At 49.5% G+C, this 19,660-nt stretch overlaps 1 protein-coding gene across 4 annotated transcripts; it reads left to right on the top strand.

The window, feature by feature from the left end:
- Nucleotides 1–270: 270 nt before the first annotated feature.
- Nucleotides 271–19,225, top strand: mfn2 (mitofusin 2). Of its 4 annotated transcripts, XM_072478173.1 has the most exons (19): nt 271–388; nt 1,856–2,034; nt 3,037–3,172; nt 3,799–3,961; nt 4,616–4,740; nt 4,856–4,964; nt 5,116–5,223; nt 6,110–6,263; nt 7,006–7,073; nt 9,896–10,017; nt 10,261–10,387; nt 10,511–10,615; nt 11,366–11,468; nt 13,262–13,482; nt 13,925–14,080; nt 15,692–15,888; nt 16,415–16,549; nt 16,951–17,031; nt 17,468–19,225. In XM_072478173.1, the coding sequence occupies exons 2-18, from the start codon at nt 1,860–1,862 to the stop codon at nt 17,018–17,020; spliced, it is 2,274 nt and encodes a 757-aa protein (XP_072334274.1). In that variant the 5' UTR covers nt 271–388; nt 1,856–1,859; the 3' UTR covers nt 17,021–17,031; nt 17,468–19,225. The 4 variants fall into 4 exon arrangements, with proteins under 4 accessions (XP_072334274.1, XP_072334271.1, XP_072334273.1 ...); XM_072478170.1 differs by having other exon boundaries at nt 16,951–19,225; XM_072478172.1 differs by having other exon boundaries at nt 342–360; nt 16,951–19,225.
- Nucleotides 19,226–19,660: the final 435 nt, after the last annotated feature.

The raw sequence follows: 19,660 nt of genomic DNA, 5'->3' as shown, positions 1-19,660 counted from the left end.
ACTTAATTGAAGCCTACTTGTGACAATAAGTGATTATTATTATTCGATAAAACTAATCTCCCCCTCCTATTCTCCTTTTTTTCAAGGACACAGAACAATAAGTCGCACAATGACGACGCAAGGGGGTTGTCAGTCGCGGGGTGGCGACGCGCTGGGATTTTCGGTCGCGGCGTGATGACGCAATGGGATTTTCAGTCGCGAGGAAACTGTTGGTCGCGGGTTGGTGACGTATGGGGAGCTGTCGGTCGCGGGGTGATGACGCACGGGGGGGGGGGCTGTCGGTCGCGGGGTGATAACGCGCGGGGGGCTGTCGGTTGGCCGGCCCGGGGGTGCGAGGTAGTGGTGGCGACTGTGGATCAGGCAAGGCCCCGGCTAGAGCAGATCAAACGTAGGTCTGATTCCTGCTGCAACAGTTTAGGTGTAGGCCCGGCCCCGCTTATATCGGGTAAAGTGCGTGCCGGCCCGAGGTCCAAGCCTTGGCGCAAGGTCACTGACGCCCGGAGCGGTCAGTGACTGAGCCGCGAGTCCTTCCCGCCGCGTGGATCTTTCGCGGAGGCCCCGAGGCACAGCCCCGTCATAAACCAAACCCTTTCGCTGGGCACTGGTCGCCTGCAAGGGAATGAACGCCACAACACCCCCCCCCCCCGAGCATGAGCACTAATCCCGCCCCGCCCACTGATCCTGATTCCTCCCCGCCCCCTGATGCCCCCTCCCCCTGATCCCCCCTCCCCCTGAATGCCTCCTGATCCCCCCGCCTCCTGCATGAGCGCTGATCCTCCCTGTATGAACACTGACCCCCCCCCCCCGCCCCCTGCATGAGCTCTGATTGCCCTGCCTCCAGTGTGGGCACTGATTTCCACCACCCGCCCCCAGCATGCGTACTGATCCCCCCCCCCAGTCCCCAGCATGGGCACTGCTTCCCGCCCCCAGCTTGGGCACTGATCCAACAACCATGATGGGAATAGAGGGATACGGACCCAGGAAGTGTAGAAGATTGTAGTTTAGTCGGGCAGCATGGTCGGCACGGGCTTGGAGGGCCGAAGGGCCTGTTCCTGTGCTGTACATTTCTTTGTTCTAACCCCCCCGCCAGCATGGGCGCTGATTTCCCTCCCCCAGTCCCCAGCATGCCCCCCCCCCCCCCGCGGCACCGGCACTAATTCCCACCCACCCTTCATGGGTGCCAACTCCCCTCACCCTCTATATGCGCACTGATTTCCCCCCCCCCGCATGTGCATTGATCCCCCTCCCCTGCATGGCAGACAATCCCTCCTCTCCATGGGTGCCGACCCCTTCCCCCTGCGTGGTTGCTGATCCCACCCCCCTGCGTGCTTGCCGATCCCCTCCCCCTCTCCATGGGCGCTGATCTCCCACCTCTAGCACTGCCCAGGGTGACCACCTGTTGTGAAATAAAATAAGGGACATTTTGACCATGGAGAGTTGGTTAGCATCAGGGCGGGGTTGGGGGGTGCATGGACGTTTAGTGGGTGCAGTGGGGTGACAGTTTAAAATCAACTAAAACTAACAACTTGCCTTGTTGAGTCACAACATTATCTCTACTGACCGACTTGCTTACTTGCCTTCCCGTTCCCTCAAACACACCTCAGAAACCCCCAGGATTAGTCTCCCACAGGCTGTTCTAGAAATATGGAACAAAAGGCATCCCTTAAGGTAAACGGGACAAACAGTTAAAATAAGGGACACTCTCTTCAAATACAGGACAGTTTGTCCTTCTGGTGGTGCCTGCTTCCCCCTTCTCTCAAAGCAATGCCAAAAAGGCTCTCAGTGCCAATAGGGAGCCGGACACGAGATGACTGCAGTTTGGTTTATCGATCTCATGTTTTTCTCATTGTTTCAGTGCCATGTCCCTGATGTTCTCCCGCTCACACCCACTTGTAGTTGGTAAGAAAGACAAGCGTCTGATGGCCGAGGTTAATGCGTCTCCGCTCAAACACTTTGTCACAGCCAAAAAGAAAATCAATGGAATTTTTGAGCAGCTCGCAGCCTACATCAAGGAGAGCGCTGCATTCCTCAAAGGTGGGTAGAGATTTTCTGATTGGAGAGGGCAGTGCACACACAAGTAGCTGACGTGCCCCAGGTATGAGTGTGATGTAGAGTCTGGCTGGGATATAGTAGTCTCACTGGGATTTCCCACACCCCCTTCACATCCTAATCACCCCACCTCCCCATAGCTGTGTGCAGGATAATCAGTAAGAACACAGAAAGGCTCTGGGTTATGAACATGATGCAGTGATCAACCCGGCAAATTGCTGAACCAGAGATACAAATCCATTACACAGTCATGCAGGTTCTTACTCCAACCCTTAACTGTAATCTTTTGCTGCTCTGGGCCTGTGCCCGATCCTGGCCTCCAGTTAGCTCTGCCTGAGCGGCATGGTAGCACAGTGGTTAGCACTGTTGCTGCACAGTGCAGGGCCCCAGGTTCGATTCCTGGCTTGGGTCACTGTCTGTGCGGAGTCTGCACGTTCTCCCCATGCCTGCGTGGTTTTCCTCCGGGTGCTCTGGTTTCCTCCCACAAGTTACGAAAGACGTGCTAGTTACGTGGACTGGGCATTCTGAATTTTCCCTCCGTGTACCTGAACAGGTGCCGGAATGTGGCGATTAGGGGATTTTGTCATTGCCGAGTTAATGTAAGCCTACTTGTGACACTAATAAAGATTATTTGTGAAATGGTTTCTTGGGTTCCTATGCCACATAACAGGAGCTATACCAAGGCTCTCTGGATTGCATGGATGGAGTGAGGAGTGGGCCTTGTATTTAACTAGGTTAACTCTGCTCTAAATGATCACCTAACAGCAATCCAAAAACCTGGAACATGCTGAATCTCACTTCCGTGTCTCGGTGACTGGGAATTGTGCAGCTCCCTGGCACCTCAATTACTGAACTGTGTATGAGCCACCTGCCCCCAGACATCATGGGAACTGTCTTCATTCCCAAACACAAGCACTGCCTCAGACCTGGGCTGCGTTCCATAAACTGCGTGCCACTGCTTGATCTCGGTCCTTTGCCATTCCACAGAGACATACCAGAATGGAGAGCTGGACCCAGTCACCACAGAGGAACAGGTGCTGGAGGCGATTGGCTATCTCTCGAAGGTCGGAGGGATCAGTGAAGTGCTGGCACGGCGTCACATGAAGGTTGCGTTTTTTGGCAGGTAGGTCGCACTCATCACACGCCTGTACTGATTCCCTGTTAGGTATTGTCCCTGCTTCGAGCAGGGATCATAAGAAATAGTAGGCTATTCGGCCCATCAAGCTTGCTCCACCATTCAATAGGTTTGTGGTTTTAACTCCACTTCCCAGCCTGCCTCATTGTCACCCCACCCCCCTATAATCCTTGACTCTTTGTCGATCAAAAATCTGTCTTAAGTCAACCTTAAATATATTCAATGATCCAACTTCCACTGCACTCAGGGGAAGGTGTTCTAAAGACTAACGACTTGTACTGTCACTGGTTTACCATCAGTCCTAGGTGCCATCATCTTTGGTCTTCAGCAGTCCCCAGATGCTTCCTGTTCTCTCCAGCCGATTGATGATGGTGTCCCAGTAAGTGTGACATCAGCCTAGTGTTTTGCACCTTCCTAGTGAGACTGAGGTTTTCCTGCTGGGGTTGCGGGGTTAATTTGATTGTGAGCTCTCACTGATGCTGGTTCTATGGTGCTCTGCCTGCTGTCTGTGCTGTTAGTTGTGCGTGTGGTGCCGTTCTCAAGCTCCCGGCTGTTCTACGGCGCAGTGTCCACTCTGCCAATTTGTGTCAGGTTAAAACATGTTTTGTTTACAGGACAAGTAATGGAAAAAGCAGTGTGATCAACGCCATGTTGTGGGACAAAGTCCTGCCCTCGGGAATTGGCCACACCACCAACTGCTTCCTACGCGTGGAGGGCTCAGACGGGAACGAGGCGTACCTGCTCACGGACGGGTCTGAGGAGAAACGAAACATCAAGGTTAGACAGCAGTTGTCACCTCTGGTTTGGTCAGTGTGGGACAGGAACCTCAGTGTTTGTCAGATCTCGGGGCTGAGCTCAGTTGTGTAAAGCCGGCTGAGAGTTTGGAGTGAATGCCTTGTTCAGGGGAGCATGTGGATCACAATTGGGATGTTGGGGCAGTCCGGGTTTTCACTCACACTCTGTTTCAACATGAATGAGCAAAGTGCTTTTCTTGAGATCCTCTCTTTGTCTTGGTTATGAATTCCATGTCCTCTTTCTATGAGCTATGGTGGCTGATGGTAGCGGTGCTGCAGAAAGGAACAGTCGTAGGTTTGCTAATCCCTTCCTTCCCACCAATTTGCTTGCGGTTTGACCTTAGTTCCAGTCCAGTGAAACCGAGGAGCTCCCTGGCTGTCCTTGTGCAACTCTGGCACGCTGAATCCGAGTTCAGGGACAACGTGGAACAGTCCAGCTAACCTTCAGCAGCATTAGTGTCAATAAGAGCTGAACTGTGAGAGAATGTGGGCTCTGAAAATCAGGCTCTACTCCCTGTGATTGACTTTGGGCTGAAGCCGGAGGCAAAACCACCAGGGATAGAAGGAGCGATGGGGCTGTGGAATGAATTTGATCATTTAAGAAGCTCTTGTTTAAAGATGTTTGTGTCTTCTACAGACTGTGAATCATTTGGCTCACGCACTTCACCAGGATCACCAACTCACTGCGGGTAGCCTTGTCTCTGTCATGTGGCCGAAGATGAAATGTGCTTTACTGCGAGATGATCTGGTTCTGGTGGATAGGTATTCAACCTCACTGCAATTACTCCCACTCTGTTCCGCTCCTGTGTAATTACTGGTACGCTGCCCCATACCTTGCTATTGATGAGCTCCTCTCTCTCTTATTTGTTTCTCCCAGTCCTGGAATTGATGTAACCACAGAACTGGACAGCTGGATTGATAAATTCTGCCTGGATGCCGATGTGTTTGTGTTGGTGGCAAACTCTGAGTCAACATTAATGCAGACGGTGAGTGAGCGAAACACCATTGTGTACAGGCAAGTGTGCACAAGCTCTGTCATGTACAGGCGACAATGTGCGAGACTCGGTTGCATTCGGGCCCGTGTCAATAACTGATCGAGTTCAATGATGAGGTTTTATCCCTCGGTTTCTGTTTCAGGAGAAGCAGTTCTTTCACAAAGTCAACGAGCGATTGTCACAACCCAATGTTTTTATCCTCAATAACCGCTGGGATGCATCTGCATCAGAACCTGAGTACATGGAGGAGGTGAGCAGTGTGCGGCGGGCACTGTATAACAAGCAGCTCTGTGATTGGCTGTGAGAGGTTCTGAGCATACCATGTGGGTGTGGCACTGGTGAGTGTCAGGGTGGGAGACTCTGGGCTTCTTCGGCTAAATTGTGAAACTGATTGCGTTTGGAGTCACAGAATCCTAGAATCTTATATTTGGCCCGTTGTGTATACTTGAAGACGCTGTTTGTTCAGTTAGTCCCATTGCCCTGCTCTGCACCCATGATCCATCAAATCTCTCCTTTTCAAGTATTCATTCAATTTCCTTTGAAACGTTACTGATAAATTTACTTCCACCACTCTTCCAGGTCATGCATTTCCAATCGCAGCAACTCATTGACTTAAAAAAAAACGTTTCCTTGTGTCACCTCTGGTTCTTCTGCCAATTACCTTCGATTTGATTACCAACCCCTCTGCCATAGGAAGCAGTTGCTCCTTATTTACTCTTGTCAAGCCCCTCATGATTGTGAGCCTCTGTCAAGTCTCTTAAACTTCTCTGCCCTAGGGAAAATAGCGGCAGCTTCTCTTCAGGTGGCCGCCTTGTCATCGAATGTTGTAATTTGAGCTCCAGCTGGTAGCGCCTTCCCGGGGGAGTCACTACACACAGCTCCACAGACAACCTGCCAGTGCCAAGGGGATGCAGGCGGAAACATACATCTCCGAGTAGTGTTGATGTCTCGGGTGAATCGGGGCAAGAGACTGCCCTGCACGTGCTCTGCAGGGAAACCTCAATGATTACGGGGTTAGCCAGGACATTACCGACACTGGCTGGGGCCTTATTAATATTGGACTTTTTCTTTGCTCAACGACCTGGCATTGTTTGAATATCGTGTAAATCATGTGCCACTTCTTTCCACGTTGACAGGTGCGTCGACAGCATATGGATCGCTGCACCAGCTTCCTGGTGGACGAGTTGGGAGTGGTGGATCGGGCTCAGGCCACAGATCGCATCTTCTTTGTGTCAGCCAAAGAGGTTTTGAATGCTCGCATCCAGAAAGCACAGGGGATGCCAGAAGGAGGTACGAGGGAGGCAGACTGCATCGACGCATGTTTACACTAATCCTGGTTGAAGGAACCTGATTGTAATTAATTGTATTCCTGACCAATAGAGTCCAACAGAACAAAAGAGAGCCACTTAGCTCACCGTTGAAAGAGCGAACCAGTTAGTCCGGCTCTTCTCTTCCCCATTGCCTGGTAAATCTTTCCCCAACAAGTATTTATTCGATATTCTTCACCCAGGTTTATAACTGGCTGATTTTCCACAATAAATGACCTCTGACATTTCCTCAAAGGCCACCGGGTCACTAAACCCAGGTTATAAAATGGCATGAAGCTGGGCAGGGGCCACCATAACTCATGCTTGATTTTAAGATTTGTGCACAGTCTTGTGAGAAAAGCTGGCTGGCTGTTCCACTGGAGAGGGTCGCATAATCGAGCCCAACATACACACAAACACCGTCTCCAGCGGAAATCACTGGTTAACAATCAGAAGTGGGATCATTCCCTCCTTAACGCCGAGATACTGAAGCAAATTGCCAACTCGGCCCAAACCAGGGTGGACAGTGCTTTAAATATCAGAAAATGTCAATTATTAGACCAAAATAATTAGCTTAAAAGCAGCTGTCTGACTCGCACCCTGAGTCTCTTTTGTTGCGAATCTTTAACCAGCCTTGACTCTGCCAGCTTAAGCTGTAATGCCTGAGTTTCTGCATGCCTCAGAGAGAAGTGTTGCAGCTCATGCTGTTTGTGTGTTGTGAACAGGTGGAGCACTGGCAGAGGGGTTCCAGGCAAGAATGTTTGAGTTCCAGAACTTTGAGCGACGATTTGAGGTGAGTGCTGAGTAATGGGACTGATTGACATCTTTCATTGAAAGCCCTTATGATCTGTGAGTACATTCAAAAAATTCTTACAACTTTGCTCTTTCATTCTGCGGATGAATCAAAGCTCATCCCCTTCTGAGTTCTTTCTGAAGGGTCTAGGCTGACTTCTGCATTATCCGCTGCAATAAGACCCATGGGGACGACCCGATTAATCTCCCTGGTGTGCAACGTTTTGAAAATGCCGCACTTTGGCAGACTCGGTGCGGGTGTAGAGGACTGGGCTCAGGAGCGAACATGCTTTTTTTTTAAGGTGAATGCTATCGTTGGGATGATCACCAGACGGTAATTCTTCTGACTGCCTGTGGGGCCCCCACCTTCAACCTCATAAAGAGCCTGACATACCCGGCAACCCTAGACTCCCAAGATGTTCGAAGAGCTAGTGGTACTTGTGACAAACCACTATGACCCTAAGCCATCGGTCATTGAGCAAAGGTATCAATTTAACACAGCTGAGAGAACCCCAGGGGAGTCGGTTACCAAATTTCTAGCGCAATTGCGCAAACTGGCAATTCTGCAGGACCGCCTTGTATGCAGAGTAAATAATATGGCAACACAAGTGAAAATTGCTGGCCGAACCATTGCTGGACCTAAAAAAGGCCGTTGAGAACGCAATTACGTCCAAATCGAAAAAGAAGGACTGACCACCGTCTTTGTGGTGAAGAAATGTCATCAATGTGTATATGGGAGGCGATTCATCAAAGTGACGGACCACAAGCCATCGCTAGGGCTTTTTAAAGAGGACAAGGTGATTCTGCCAATAGCATCTGTCAAGATGACGTCACGGTGGCACAGTGGGTAGCACTGCAGCCTCACAGCGCAGGGACCCGGGTTCGATTCCGACTTCGGGTCACTGGAGTTTTCACATTCTCCACTTGTCTGCGTGGGTTTCCTCCGGGTGCTCTGGTTTTCTCCCACAGTCCAAAGATGTGCAGGTTAGGTGGATTAACCAAGCTAAATTTCCCCTTAAGGTGGCATCGCAGGAATAGATTATGGGATTGGGCCTAGGTAGGGTGGTCTTTCGAACGGTTGGGGCAGACTGGATGGGCCGAATGGCCTCCTGCGCTGTAGGGATTCTATGATTCTAAGATACAGCGATGAGCCCTATTGCTTGCGGTGTCCGAGTACATATTCGAGCATCACCCAGGCATGCAGATCGTGAATGCGGACGATTCCCATTACTCTCTCTTCTCTCTCTTTCCCCCCCCCCCCCAAATCCCTACCAAGGGCTGACAAGGACATTTAAACGCTAAACTTTATGGACACCTTACTGGCCACCGCCGCTGACATACGCGAATGGATGCAAAAGGACTCCGTCTTGGCGAAAATCTGCCACAAAGAACGTCATGCACGGGGGTCTTCAAGGGAAGAAGCTCAAAGAACTACAGGTCATTGACACCCAGATGCAGGAGCGCCATGTGGAAGATGGCAACCTTCTGTGGGGGGTTCGTGTGATCCCAAGCCAGGGCAAACGGGTAATACTCCCATGACCTGCAGAACGGACACACTGGTGTCAAAAATGAAAGATGCTGGCCGGAACCTTTGTGTGGTGGCCAGGCCTGGATGGTGAGATCAAACGACTGGCCCAACAACGTACCACATGCCAGAACATCAGAAGCTTCCACCAACCTCACCACTGCACCCATGGAAATGTCTGGGCAGGCCTTTGGTACGCCTGTACAGCGATTATGCAGGGCCTTTCCAAGCTTCCATGTTTTTACTCGTGCTAGATGCCCACTCCCAAGTGGCTGAACGTCCATCGGATGCCATCCATCACGTCATAGACCACCGTGGAGAAGCTACGACTCTCCTACACCCATGGCATTCCAGAAGTGCTAGTTACAGATAATGGTACCCTATTCACCACATCTGGATGGTGCGTACCACCCTTCCTCGAACTGGCTGGCCGAGCTTCAGGGGATGAAGAAACAGACCAAGGGATCCATAGATTGGCAGAATTTTTACTTCGTTACCGGATAATGCCACATGCCACGACCGGTGTAGCACCAGCTGAATTATTCATAGGCCGGAGGCTCAGGATCTGCCTTAGCCTCACGTTCCCCGATATTGGCGGGAGAGTGCAACGCAGTCGGCACCTGCAGAGGCAGGGTCGAGGAAGGTGGACACTGGCCAGGTGTTTGCGACTAGGAGATGCGGTGTATGTCCGTAACTTCAAGGATAGAGCCCATTGAATTCCAGGGACTGTGGTATAACAAACCAGACCAGTCTCATACCATGTAAAGACAATTGAACAGACATGCGGAAGCTCCTTGATCACCTCAGTAGCAGGTGGCCAGTGTTAGGACATGCCCCACCAGCCTTCCAGCCACATTAATCCAGCACATGGGGGCCTGGAGGTGTCGCCCCCTGGGAGCCCTTCCACTGAAATGCAAGAGTTGATGGACTTGGATTCCGAATTGGAGACCCAGGCGTCCGAGGTTTCCAACAGCGACCGTGCTAGCGATCAGTTGCCAGCAGAACCTCCGAAACAGTCATCACGGAAACAACAATCCCCGACATGCTACACAACCCCTGACCCAGCCCTGCAGCCACAGGAGGAGGTCCATTAGTGGGCTTGTTAACTCCACAGGATAAAACCCAACCCAGGTAGGAGCCAGCATGCCAGAATAGTCCTGGCTGAGATTTCGACTGTTGCTTGTATAAATTTTCCTAAACCAGGGGTTGATAAACAATTCTTGACTCTCCTTTCCGGACTCCTCCTTGACTACCATACCCGCCCTTCTACCTCTCCCTTTTCTGAATACATTTTGCAGGAATGTATCTCGCAGTCGGCAGTGAAGACCAAGTTTGAGCAACACACAGTCCGTGCCAAGCAAATCTCTGAAGCCTTGCGACGAATCATGGAGTCCGTGCATGTTGCTGCCACGGAGCAGAGGTACGTACTGAAAGGGCTAATAGTATTAGACGTTTGTTGATGCATCAACGGGCTGCCTATTTTCTAACCCTCATCCCCGACCAACATCTGATTGGGCAATTCCATTAATTGCAGAGAATTGGGGTCTCTATATAAGGAAGCAAGAACTAAAATGGAAATCACTTTGTACAAGCGGGTCCTTCAGACCCTCACTGAGGGCTTGGGATTAACTGATGTTGGGTCTGACCCTTAACCTTGCTGCAGGGTGCATTGCCTGAACCAGAGAAAGGAGCGAATGGATCGATTGGAGTTTATAGACAATCAACTGGATTTACTGACCCAGGATTGTAAAGGCAAAATCAAACAGATCACTGAGGAGGTGGAGCGGCAGGTGAGAGTGAACCATTGGAGTAGCGTAGCATTCGGGGATTGGACTATTTCTTGTGCTCCATGTATTTTGACCTGCTTCTAAATCTGGCCAGGCTGCTGTTTGATGCCATTTCTTGTGTTTCAGGTCTCGAACGCAATGGCAGAAGAAATCCGTCATCTTGCCACGTTGGTGGATGATTTCCAGATGGATTTTCACCCCTCCCAGGTGGTGCTCAGAGTCTACAAGAGTGTGAGTATTGGTGTTCAAGAGCGTGAGCAGATTGATTCCCTGGGCTCAATTCCCACAAAATGCTGGTGGGAGATATGATTATTGGTTTCAGGAATACTAACAGAGCAGTTATTTTTGACAAGTGTTTTAAGGCATTGCCGGTGACAGGAGTCTGCTTGTTAAACCAGTCCCCTCATTCAGCTTTATTTATCCCCAGTCACAATTCGGCTGGTGTTTAGAGCAGAAAACTAATCATAATTCCTGTATTGGAAAGATTAGTGGAGGGCTGAGGGTGAAGAATGAGAGAGTGGGAAAGTAAAGGAGACAGTGCTAGGTGATGCCTATTTGGGGTTATAAAAGTCTGTAGCTTGTAGGCGGAACGTCCAGAGAAGGAATGAGTTTGGATGGGAGATTAAATGAATCTTGGACTCAACACAGTGAGTGCAGTAAACAGGGTTTGTGTGCAGAACAGGAAGGAACTAGAGGAACGTTCAGAAGATTACCAATCTTAACAGGATCAAAGTGGGAACCATTGTAGGAACCAGACTTGACAGGCAAAGTGGCTCCAATAATCTGACGACAAGGAACTGGGAGATAACTGCATTCAACACCCCTGCAGAGGAGGCAAGACTGGGCTTGGGGCATCTGTGCTTTTGGAGACCCTGGGGCCAAATCTGAAGGAGTTGCTTCAATTGAAGGTCACTGCAGGCAGGCCTTTATCTTCATTCACCTTTTTCTAAACATCCTTGTTTTGTTTCCCCCTTCTTACAGGAGCTCCACAAACACATTGAGGATGGACTTGGGCGCAACATGTCTGAGCGTTGCTCGATCACCATTACAACCAGCCTGCAGAAAACACAGCAGGAAATGATCGGTCAGTCTGAACGTTCAGTCCTTTCACAGTGTTTTTAAAAAAAAATTCCAATTAAGGGGCAATTTAGTGTGGCCAATCCACTAGCCTGCACATCTTTGGGTTGTGGGGGCGAAACCCACGCAAACACGGGGAGAATGTGCAAACTCCACACGGACAATGACCCAGTGCCGGGATTGAACCAGGGACCTCGGCGCCGTGAGGCTGCAGTGCTAACTCACTGCGCCACCGTACTGCACCCCCCCCCCCCTTTCACAGTGTTAACTATCAGGGGAAGTGTAACCAATTGAGATATGTGTCAGTAAGTAACATTGAACTTGGCAACAAACTGCAGCTTTGGACTTGTTTGTGGTTTAATTCCCCCTGTAGTATGTAAAAGTCTCCAGTCCTGCTACTTGTCCATCCATTCTGTCCTCCATCAGCAGAGGCAACATGTGCATTTTAAAAAATTCATTCATGGGGTAAGGGCTTCACTAATTGCCCATGAACTGAGTGGCTTGCTAGGTTATTTCAAAGGGCTGTTAGGGATCAGCAAAATTGCTGTGGGTCTGGAGTCACATGTAGGCCAGACGGGACAAGGATGGCAGATTGCTTTTCCTGAAGGACCTCCGTGAACCGAATGCTTTATAACAGTCAATGATAGTTTCATGGTCATCATTCCAGATTTTAGTCATTGAATTCAAATGCCACCAGCCGCCATGGTGGGATTTGAAGCCGTTTGCATACCGAACATTTACACAACTACTGTTCCCAGGCAGCTCCAACATCGAGGTGAGAGGGAACGAGAAGAGGAGATCATATGAAGCAGACAGAGAAGTGGGAAGACAAAGGGAGTTGTGAGGGGTGGTTAGAGGATGTGAGGGAGCATACAGACAGGCAGAATCAGTCAACTGGTGGACCCAGAGGGTGTGTGCAGGGTCAGGGGAGGGAGGGGTGTAAGGGGTGAGGTGTATGCAGGGTCAGGGGGAGGGGGTATATACAGAGTTGGGGAGGGAGGTGTGCAGGGGGAGGGGGATTGTGCAGGGTCATGGGGAGGGGTTGTGCAGGGTCGGGTGAGGGGTTGTGCAGGGTTGTGGAGAGGAGGGTGTGCAGGGGAGGGGGTGTACAGGGTCATGGGGAGGGTGTGTGTGCAGGGGCAGGGGGTGTGCGGGGTCGTGGAGAGGAGGGTGGGGAGGGGAGTGTGCTGGGTCATGGGGGGGGTGTGTGTGCAGGGTCGTGGAGAGGAGGGTGTGCAGGGGGAGGGGGTGTACAGGGTCATGGGTGGGGGGGTGCAGGGGGAGGGGGTGTACAGGATCATGGGGACGGGGGGGTGCAGGGTCGTGGGGACGGGGGGGGGTGCAGGGTTGTGGGGAGAGGGATGTGCAGGGTTGTGTGGAGGGGGGTGTACAGGATCATGGAGAGGGCATGTACAGGGTCTTGGGAGGGGTGTGTGCTGGGTCGTGGGGAGGAGGTGCGCAGGGGGAGGGGATGTACAGGGTCATGGGGAGAGTGTGTGTGCAGAGGGAGAGGTTGTACAGGGTCATGGGGACGGGTGTGCAGGGTCGTGGGGAGGAGATGCCCAGGGGGAGGGGTGTGCAGAGTCATGGGGGTGTGTGCTGGGTCGTGGGGAGGAGGTGCGAGGGGGGCTGCCGGGTCAGGGGGTGGGGTGTGTACAGGGTTGTGAGGAGGGAGCTGCGCAGGGGGAGGGGGGTGGTTTCTACAGCCTTTTGGTAGTTGATGGGAATCCTGAACCCCTTTTTGACAGGAAGATTTTGTAATGATTCCTCTCTTTTCCCCTCCTCACCCTCCCCTTCCAGATAGCCTTCAGCCCTTGCTGCCACCCACAGAGAGGGGCCAGGTAGATGTGCTGGTACCTCGCCAGCGCTTCAGTCTCAGCTACGACATGAACTGTGACAGGCTGTGTGCTGACTTCCAGGAGGACATCGAGTTCCACTTCTCACTCGGATGGACAATGCTCGTTAATCGCTTCCTGGGCCCAAAGAATAGTCGCAGAGCACTCGCTGGATACAATGACCAGGTAAAGCAAAGAGGGAGACAGATTATTTGATCATTATCCTTTCTCTAGTTTTGGGCTTTTAATGAAGGCTGAAGGATTAAATATTGGCCAGGGCAAACAGGAGATCTCCCCTGCCTTTCTTAAAATTATTCCATTGGACAGAGGGCCTCAGGTTCAAGTGTCATCCAAAAAATGGCACTTCCAACTGTGTAGCATTCCCACAGAACTGCACTTGGAGTCTCAGACTAGATGATATGCTCCAGTCTCTGGAGTGGGACCTGAACTCGTGCACTTCTGACTCCGAGGTAAGGTTGCTGCCACTGAACCACGGCAGAGATTGGTGGTGATTGCATCCTCAGTTACTTTTCTGTAATCTAATTGCTGCATTGGGTCATTTAAGAGGTTCACACCTGGTTTTAGGCTATATGATTTTCATTGATTCTTGGGTCTCCTTTGTTTCTAGGTCTCACGGCAACTACCCATTACTCCAGTCAGTACCAGTTTACCATCATTACCCCAGGGGTCCATGACCCAGGAAGAACTCATGGTTTCTATGGTAACAGGGCTGGCTTCATTAACTTCGCGGACATCAATGGGGATACTGGTGGTCGGGGGTGTGGTAAGTGATAGCTGTTTATCCATTAACAGTAATGATCTCTGCCAGGTTGTACAGTCAGCTGGTGGTGGTGGTGAAGAAATGGAGGTCTGAGCTCGACAGTGGGGGCTCCTCTGTAACTGCATTTACTGTAACCCAGTACAGATGTATCAGACAGGATAGAGTGGCATTGCTTTCATCGTGAGGGGGAGAAAGAAGGGCAGGTTTTGGGAACTTAAAGGGAAACTGTAACTTCAATTAATTTGGCACCTGATCACCACTTCAGGACATGCCGAGCTGCATCAGGACCAAGGAATTACTTTTGAGTCACTTTTGTGTAGACAAACACAGCATTAGACAGCACCTCAGTTTAAGGTATCATAGAACCCTCAGAAGAGGCTATTCGGCCCATCAATCTGCACCAACCATCTGAAAGAGCACTTTACCTAGGGCCACTCCCCCGCCCTATCCCCATAACCCCGCAATCTAATCTCCACCTCTTAATGTCCAACGATGTTAGATGCGGTTACAGGGATAAGGGGAGTGGGCCTAGGTAGGGTGCTCTTTCGGAGGGTCGGTGCAGACTCGATGGGCCGAAAGGCCTTCTGCGCTGTATAGGGATTCTATGATCTTTGGACACCAAGGGACAATTTAACATGACAAATCCACCTAACCTGCACATCTTTGGACTGTGGGAGGAAACCGGAGCACCCGGAGGAAACCCACGCAGACACGAGGAGAATGTACAAACTCCACCCGAGGTTGGAATCGAGCCCGGGTCTCTGGTGCTGTGGGGCAGCAGTGCTAACCACTGTTCCACCCTGAAAGGTTCCGCAACCTTTGTTTCGTACTGGCTGTTGGCTGGGAACATGTGCCAATGTCCTCTGGAGACTTGGCTCCATGACCTTCTGACTGGAGAGGTGAGACTTCAACCACAGGGCCACATTGGCACCTCAAAATTACCTAAGTATATTGCAATGTTGGTGGGGGTGTTTAAAGGCCATGTCACCAAGGTCCCCCTCACTCACCAATTCCACAGCAGCTGGCTTAAGCTGGAAGATTACTAAATGACCTGATGGAGGCTTTTAATATGAACAGTTGTTATGTGGTGATAGATTATTTCTACCTCGTCAGTGTGAGTGTAACAAGAGCCCAAAATTAAAACAATCACAAAGAATGAAAAGAGACAGTTGAGTTGAAGTGGAATCCAGAAACCGATTCAAAAGGGAATGACATAGTTGCTTGAGAGCGAGAAATATTAAAGGGGAGCAAGGAGGAAAAATGATTAAAACATGGTGGCAGCCATTGATGCAGACATGATTGATGTCTGACTGGATTGTTCTACAGACTATGGTCTCTTGACGGTGGGCACTGATTATGCACCCAAGGACTGTTGATTTCTTGCTTTCAACTGGCTGCTACTGCATGAGCGTCAGTCATTCTTTGCTGAGCCTCTGGTCTGCCTTTTCTGAATGTAAATGAACAGAAATACTGCAGCTGTCCATGAGGTATCAGCGCTGAATCCCAGGGGCGGCTTGGAATGTTGCAGCAAGCTAGATAAACCCACGTTTACTTATGAAGAATGGTGTAAGGGATTTTGAGAAATGTGACCCCCCTCGTCTGGTTCTGTGTCAGGTGTGGAAAGCAGTGGGCTGGAGATTGATTGCATTGAGCATGGGGATGTATGGCCTCCTGTACGTGTACGAGCGTCTGACGTGGACGACCAGAGCCAAAGAAAGAGCTTTCAAACGTCAGCTCGTGGATTATGCTGCCGAGAAGCTACAGCTCATTGTTAGTTACACTGGATCCAACTGCAGCCATCAGGTGCAACAGTAAGTATGGGAACGGAGTAAGTGTTGGGGTCGGAATGGAGCCAGACACCACCCCTCCCCTCCTTCATACATATCCTCCTGTTTGCAAATGCAGGCTGCTCCCTTCAATCTTCAAAAATATTACCTCCCTCTGATTTTTGAACACTCTTTTTGCGCACCACCACCACTATACTCGCGGCACCAACTCTTGATGGGATGTGAGATCCTGGGTCACCAACCCATTATCCCAGTACCACCAGCTGTCAGTCTCACACACCATTGAGTGTTCTTCACATGTGGAACTAGATAGTGAATTTTGGTTGGATGTTCCCCTGTGAAAGGCATTACAGTGAAGCCTGATCTGTCTCGACAACTTGAAACTTCAAGCAGGAATCCGTGTATGCAGATCAGTGGCTGGACCTTGACTGATTCATCCACTCTTCCCGGTCCCCACATGTTGTTTTCAGTTATTGTCACAGTAAATGTATGGATTTGTGTTTCTGTACCTCCCTTCATGGTGCTTCTCTTTCCATCCCTTCCTCTGCAGGGAGCTGGCAGGAACATTTGCCCAGCTGTGTCAACAGGTGGATGTGACGCGGCAGAACTTAGATGAGGAGATTAAGGATCTAAATAAGAAGATTGAACTGCTGGACTCGTTGCAGAGCAAAGCCAAGCTGCTCAGGTGGGTGCCCACCGACATCGACAAATCATTGGCAAATGTTGGCAGCTTTGGACCCAGGAACCGATTGCCAGAGGTTTCCTGCTATGTGTAGAGCTGTTCCATAAGGCCCAGCGTGTTTTGAGTTTAGATTAGGTTAAGATTACATGATGTATCCCTGACTCGAGCATTAAGTCTGCATTAGAGCGGGAAAGAGCATGAGGAACCCAAACTCACTCCAAACTTGGCTTTGCATGATTGCAATGAAGGTGGAAATGCAGAGTCCCTGGTAGCTGTCATGTGTTTGGCTTTGCTTGAAGGATTAGGTGTTGCGCTGGCCCAGTCATGGTGCATCGAGTTATTGGTGGAGGTGCACCGGTTCCTTGATCTCCTTACTTGTTGTAACTGAGTGTTATTCTTTGCAGGAACAAGGCTGGCTGGCTGGACAGTGAACTGAACATGTTCACTCATCAATATTTGGAGCAGAGCAGATGAGAGAGCGACTGGTGCGTGCAAAATTGAGAGATGTTTCCACTGCCTGAGACACATGCAACACTGACTGTCACACCAGGGGCGGGTGGGGGCATTGTTGGGATATTAATTCATTTCTTTGTTGGAATAATTTATAAACAGTTGAGAATTTATTTCAAGCTATTTGGGGCTAAATTAATGTAGTGACCCATTGATCAGTGTCTGACTTTTTACGCATGGCGAATTGCACTGAACAGCCAGCAGGAGACTGCCTTTTATATTTTGGTTCAGAACATGAATCGGTTCAGACTCGTCTTGTAGCTCGAGTTTGTTGTCTTGCTCTGGGCACGTGGAATTTGTCATATTTTGGGACATGTCACCTGATCATTCATAGTCTCCTCCCCATCCCGTGACATTTTCTGCTGTTTGTCTTGAAGATGTTATTCTCATTTAAACTGCATGCCATTACAGAAGCCTTTGGAACCCCTAGATATGCTCAACATCTGCAGCCGATGTACTTGATACCAACCTGGAGTTCAGAAGATGATGTCTCTGGGTCACCCTTTGCTCGCAGATCATTCTGATTTTTACACTGAGTTTGAATCTGGGCCTCCGCGAGAGGTTACAAAACTTTTAAACATCGCAGTCTGTGCTACTTTGAACTCCTTGATTAGATTCCACCTGTGACTTGCTCCTCGCTATCTGTTCTATATGTAAATATCCTGAACCCTCTTGATGAGATTCCAGCCTGCAACTGACTCTGGGTAACTGTTTTAGTCGAGATACTTAATTTTAATTCATTTGTACCCTAAACTGAATTGTTGGTCTATATTGCCAGAGGGTGAGCCTGAGCTGAATGGAGTCCTGGCATGTAATATTATTCCCAATCTGTCAATCAGCTGTGCAGAGAAGCAAACCAGTAAAAAAAGGAGAACTGAAATTCAAATCTGAATAGAATTGGCTAATGAGCTTGTAAACTTGGGAAAGATTCATGCTGTATGGGAATGTGTGATTTAATCCACTAGATATTGGGAAGTGGGAAGGAAGAATTCCAGTGTGACTGTTTGGCCTTGCCCTTGCTCTGTGTATCGCACATACCCCCCCCCCCCCCCCCCCAAGCCCAGATCAGAAACTGTTTGGAATGATGAGTAAGAAAATGTTGATGTGTGAGGAGCTTTCTGCATTTCATGAGTCACATTTCTGAAAGTTCAGCCATTTTCCTGTAATTGTAAAGACCAAGGGTGATGAACACTGGGGATTCTATGCCTGGGGATTGTCTGTGCAATGCAGTGAAAAGTTTTTGATGGTGTGAGAGCTACATCGCTTGCATCAACTTTCATTTCATTTTTTCATTTTCAACTTCATTCACTATCCCAAAGGGAGGGTGAGCATTCAAAACTCTGGACCCCTGCTGTGTTGTTGTCATGGTGATCTTGTTGCCACCAGCTTTACTGATGGAGGAAATCCTTTACTCTGAACGTTGGTAAACTCGTGTTTTTAAATCTGGGAGCATTGAGAGCTGCAGTCGTTCTGAACCTGTCAGTTTTTGTTGACAACAAAATGCTTTACGTGTATCATGAATAACAGATTTGACTGTCAACCATATCCCCAGAACCACAACACTGAATTTGCCTCTTGATCACTCAAACAGAAACCAAGTACTTAATACATTTAAAGTAGCTTGTTTTGTGTTTATGTCTTGCTTTGAGGCTTATATTTATCGTTTTAAACATTTAAATATATTGGAAAGAATAAGAACTGATAATTCTGGAAATACACTAATTAGCATCTCCAAGAAAAGACCGGCTAATGATTAAAATATTGAAAATGAACTTGTTGACTATTTCTGCTCTTTCCTAAAGAATGAAGTGAGTGATCTAGGCTGAGCTGCACCCAGATATGCCAGGTTGAGCCATTGCACTGAGTGGCAACTGTTGAGTATAGATGATGATCAGAAGGCTTAATGCTGATGCTACCATGTAACAAGGCAACAGAATGGGTCTAAACCTCAGTACTTTTGATTGTACCCATTAAGTTGGATTTTTTTCTATAAATTATTTAAAGTGCACTTTATGTTTCTGCTGCTCAAGGTTGTTCTCAAGTTTCATTCAGTATTTTTGGTTAAAATGTATGCAAAGCTCCCTCTGTGACGTACTGTTCTTGGCATCTGATAACTGGGACTGGGCTTGTGTAAAACAGATGATAAAATAAATTAATTGCAAAAAATTCCTTTGTGTCCAAGTTGTCCATTGCTGTACTCTGAACATTCTTTGATCTGTAAGTGGAGGGGGATGGAAGCAAGAGTCAAGAGGATATGGGCAGGGAAAACAAACCTAGGCATAGGTTTGCCTAGGCAGCATGGTAGCAAAGTGGTTAGCACAGTTGCTTGACAGCTCCAGGGTCCCAGGTTCGATTCCCGGCTTGGGGGTCACAGTGAGGAGTCTGCACGTTCCCCCCCCGCAGTCCAAGGATGTGCAGGTTAGGTGGATGGGCTTTGCTAAATTGCCCTTCGCGTCGAAAAAAAGATAAGGTGGAGTTACGGGGATAGGGTGGAGGTGTGGGCTTAGGTAGGGTACTCTTTCCAAGGGCCGGTACAGACTCGAGGGGCCGGGTGGCCTCCTTCTGTACTGTAGATTCTATGATCGGTTTGATGTGAAAACTTGT

This window comes from Scyliorhinus torazame, chromosome 16, assembly GCF_047496885.1.
Source record: "Scyliorhinus torazame isolate Kashiwa2021f chromosome 16, sScyTor2.1, whole genome shotgun sequence".
In the NCBI taxonomy this organism is placed as follows: domain Eukaryota; kingdom Metazoa; phylum Chordata; class Chondrichthyes; order Carcharhiniformes; family Scyliorhinidae; genus Scyliorhinus; species Scyliorhinus torazame.
The sequence above is the reverse complement of the archived record's forward strand: the minus strand, read 5'-3'. Positions and strand labels throughout refer to the sequence as shown.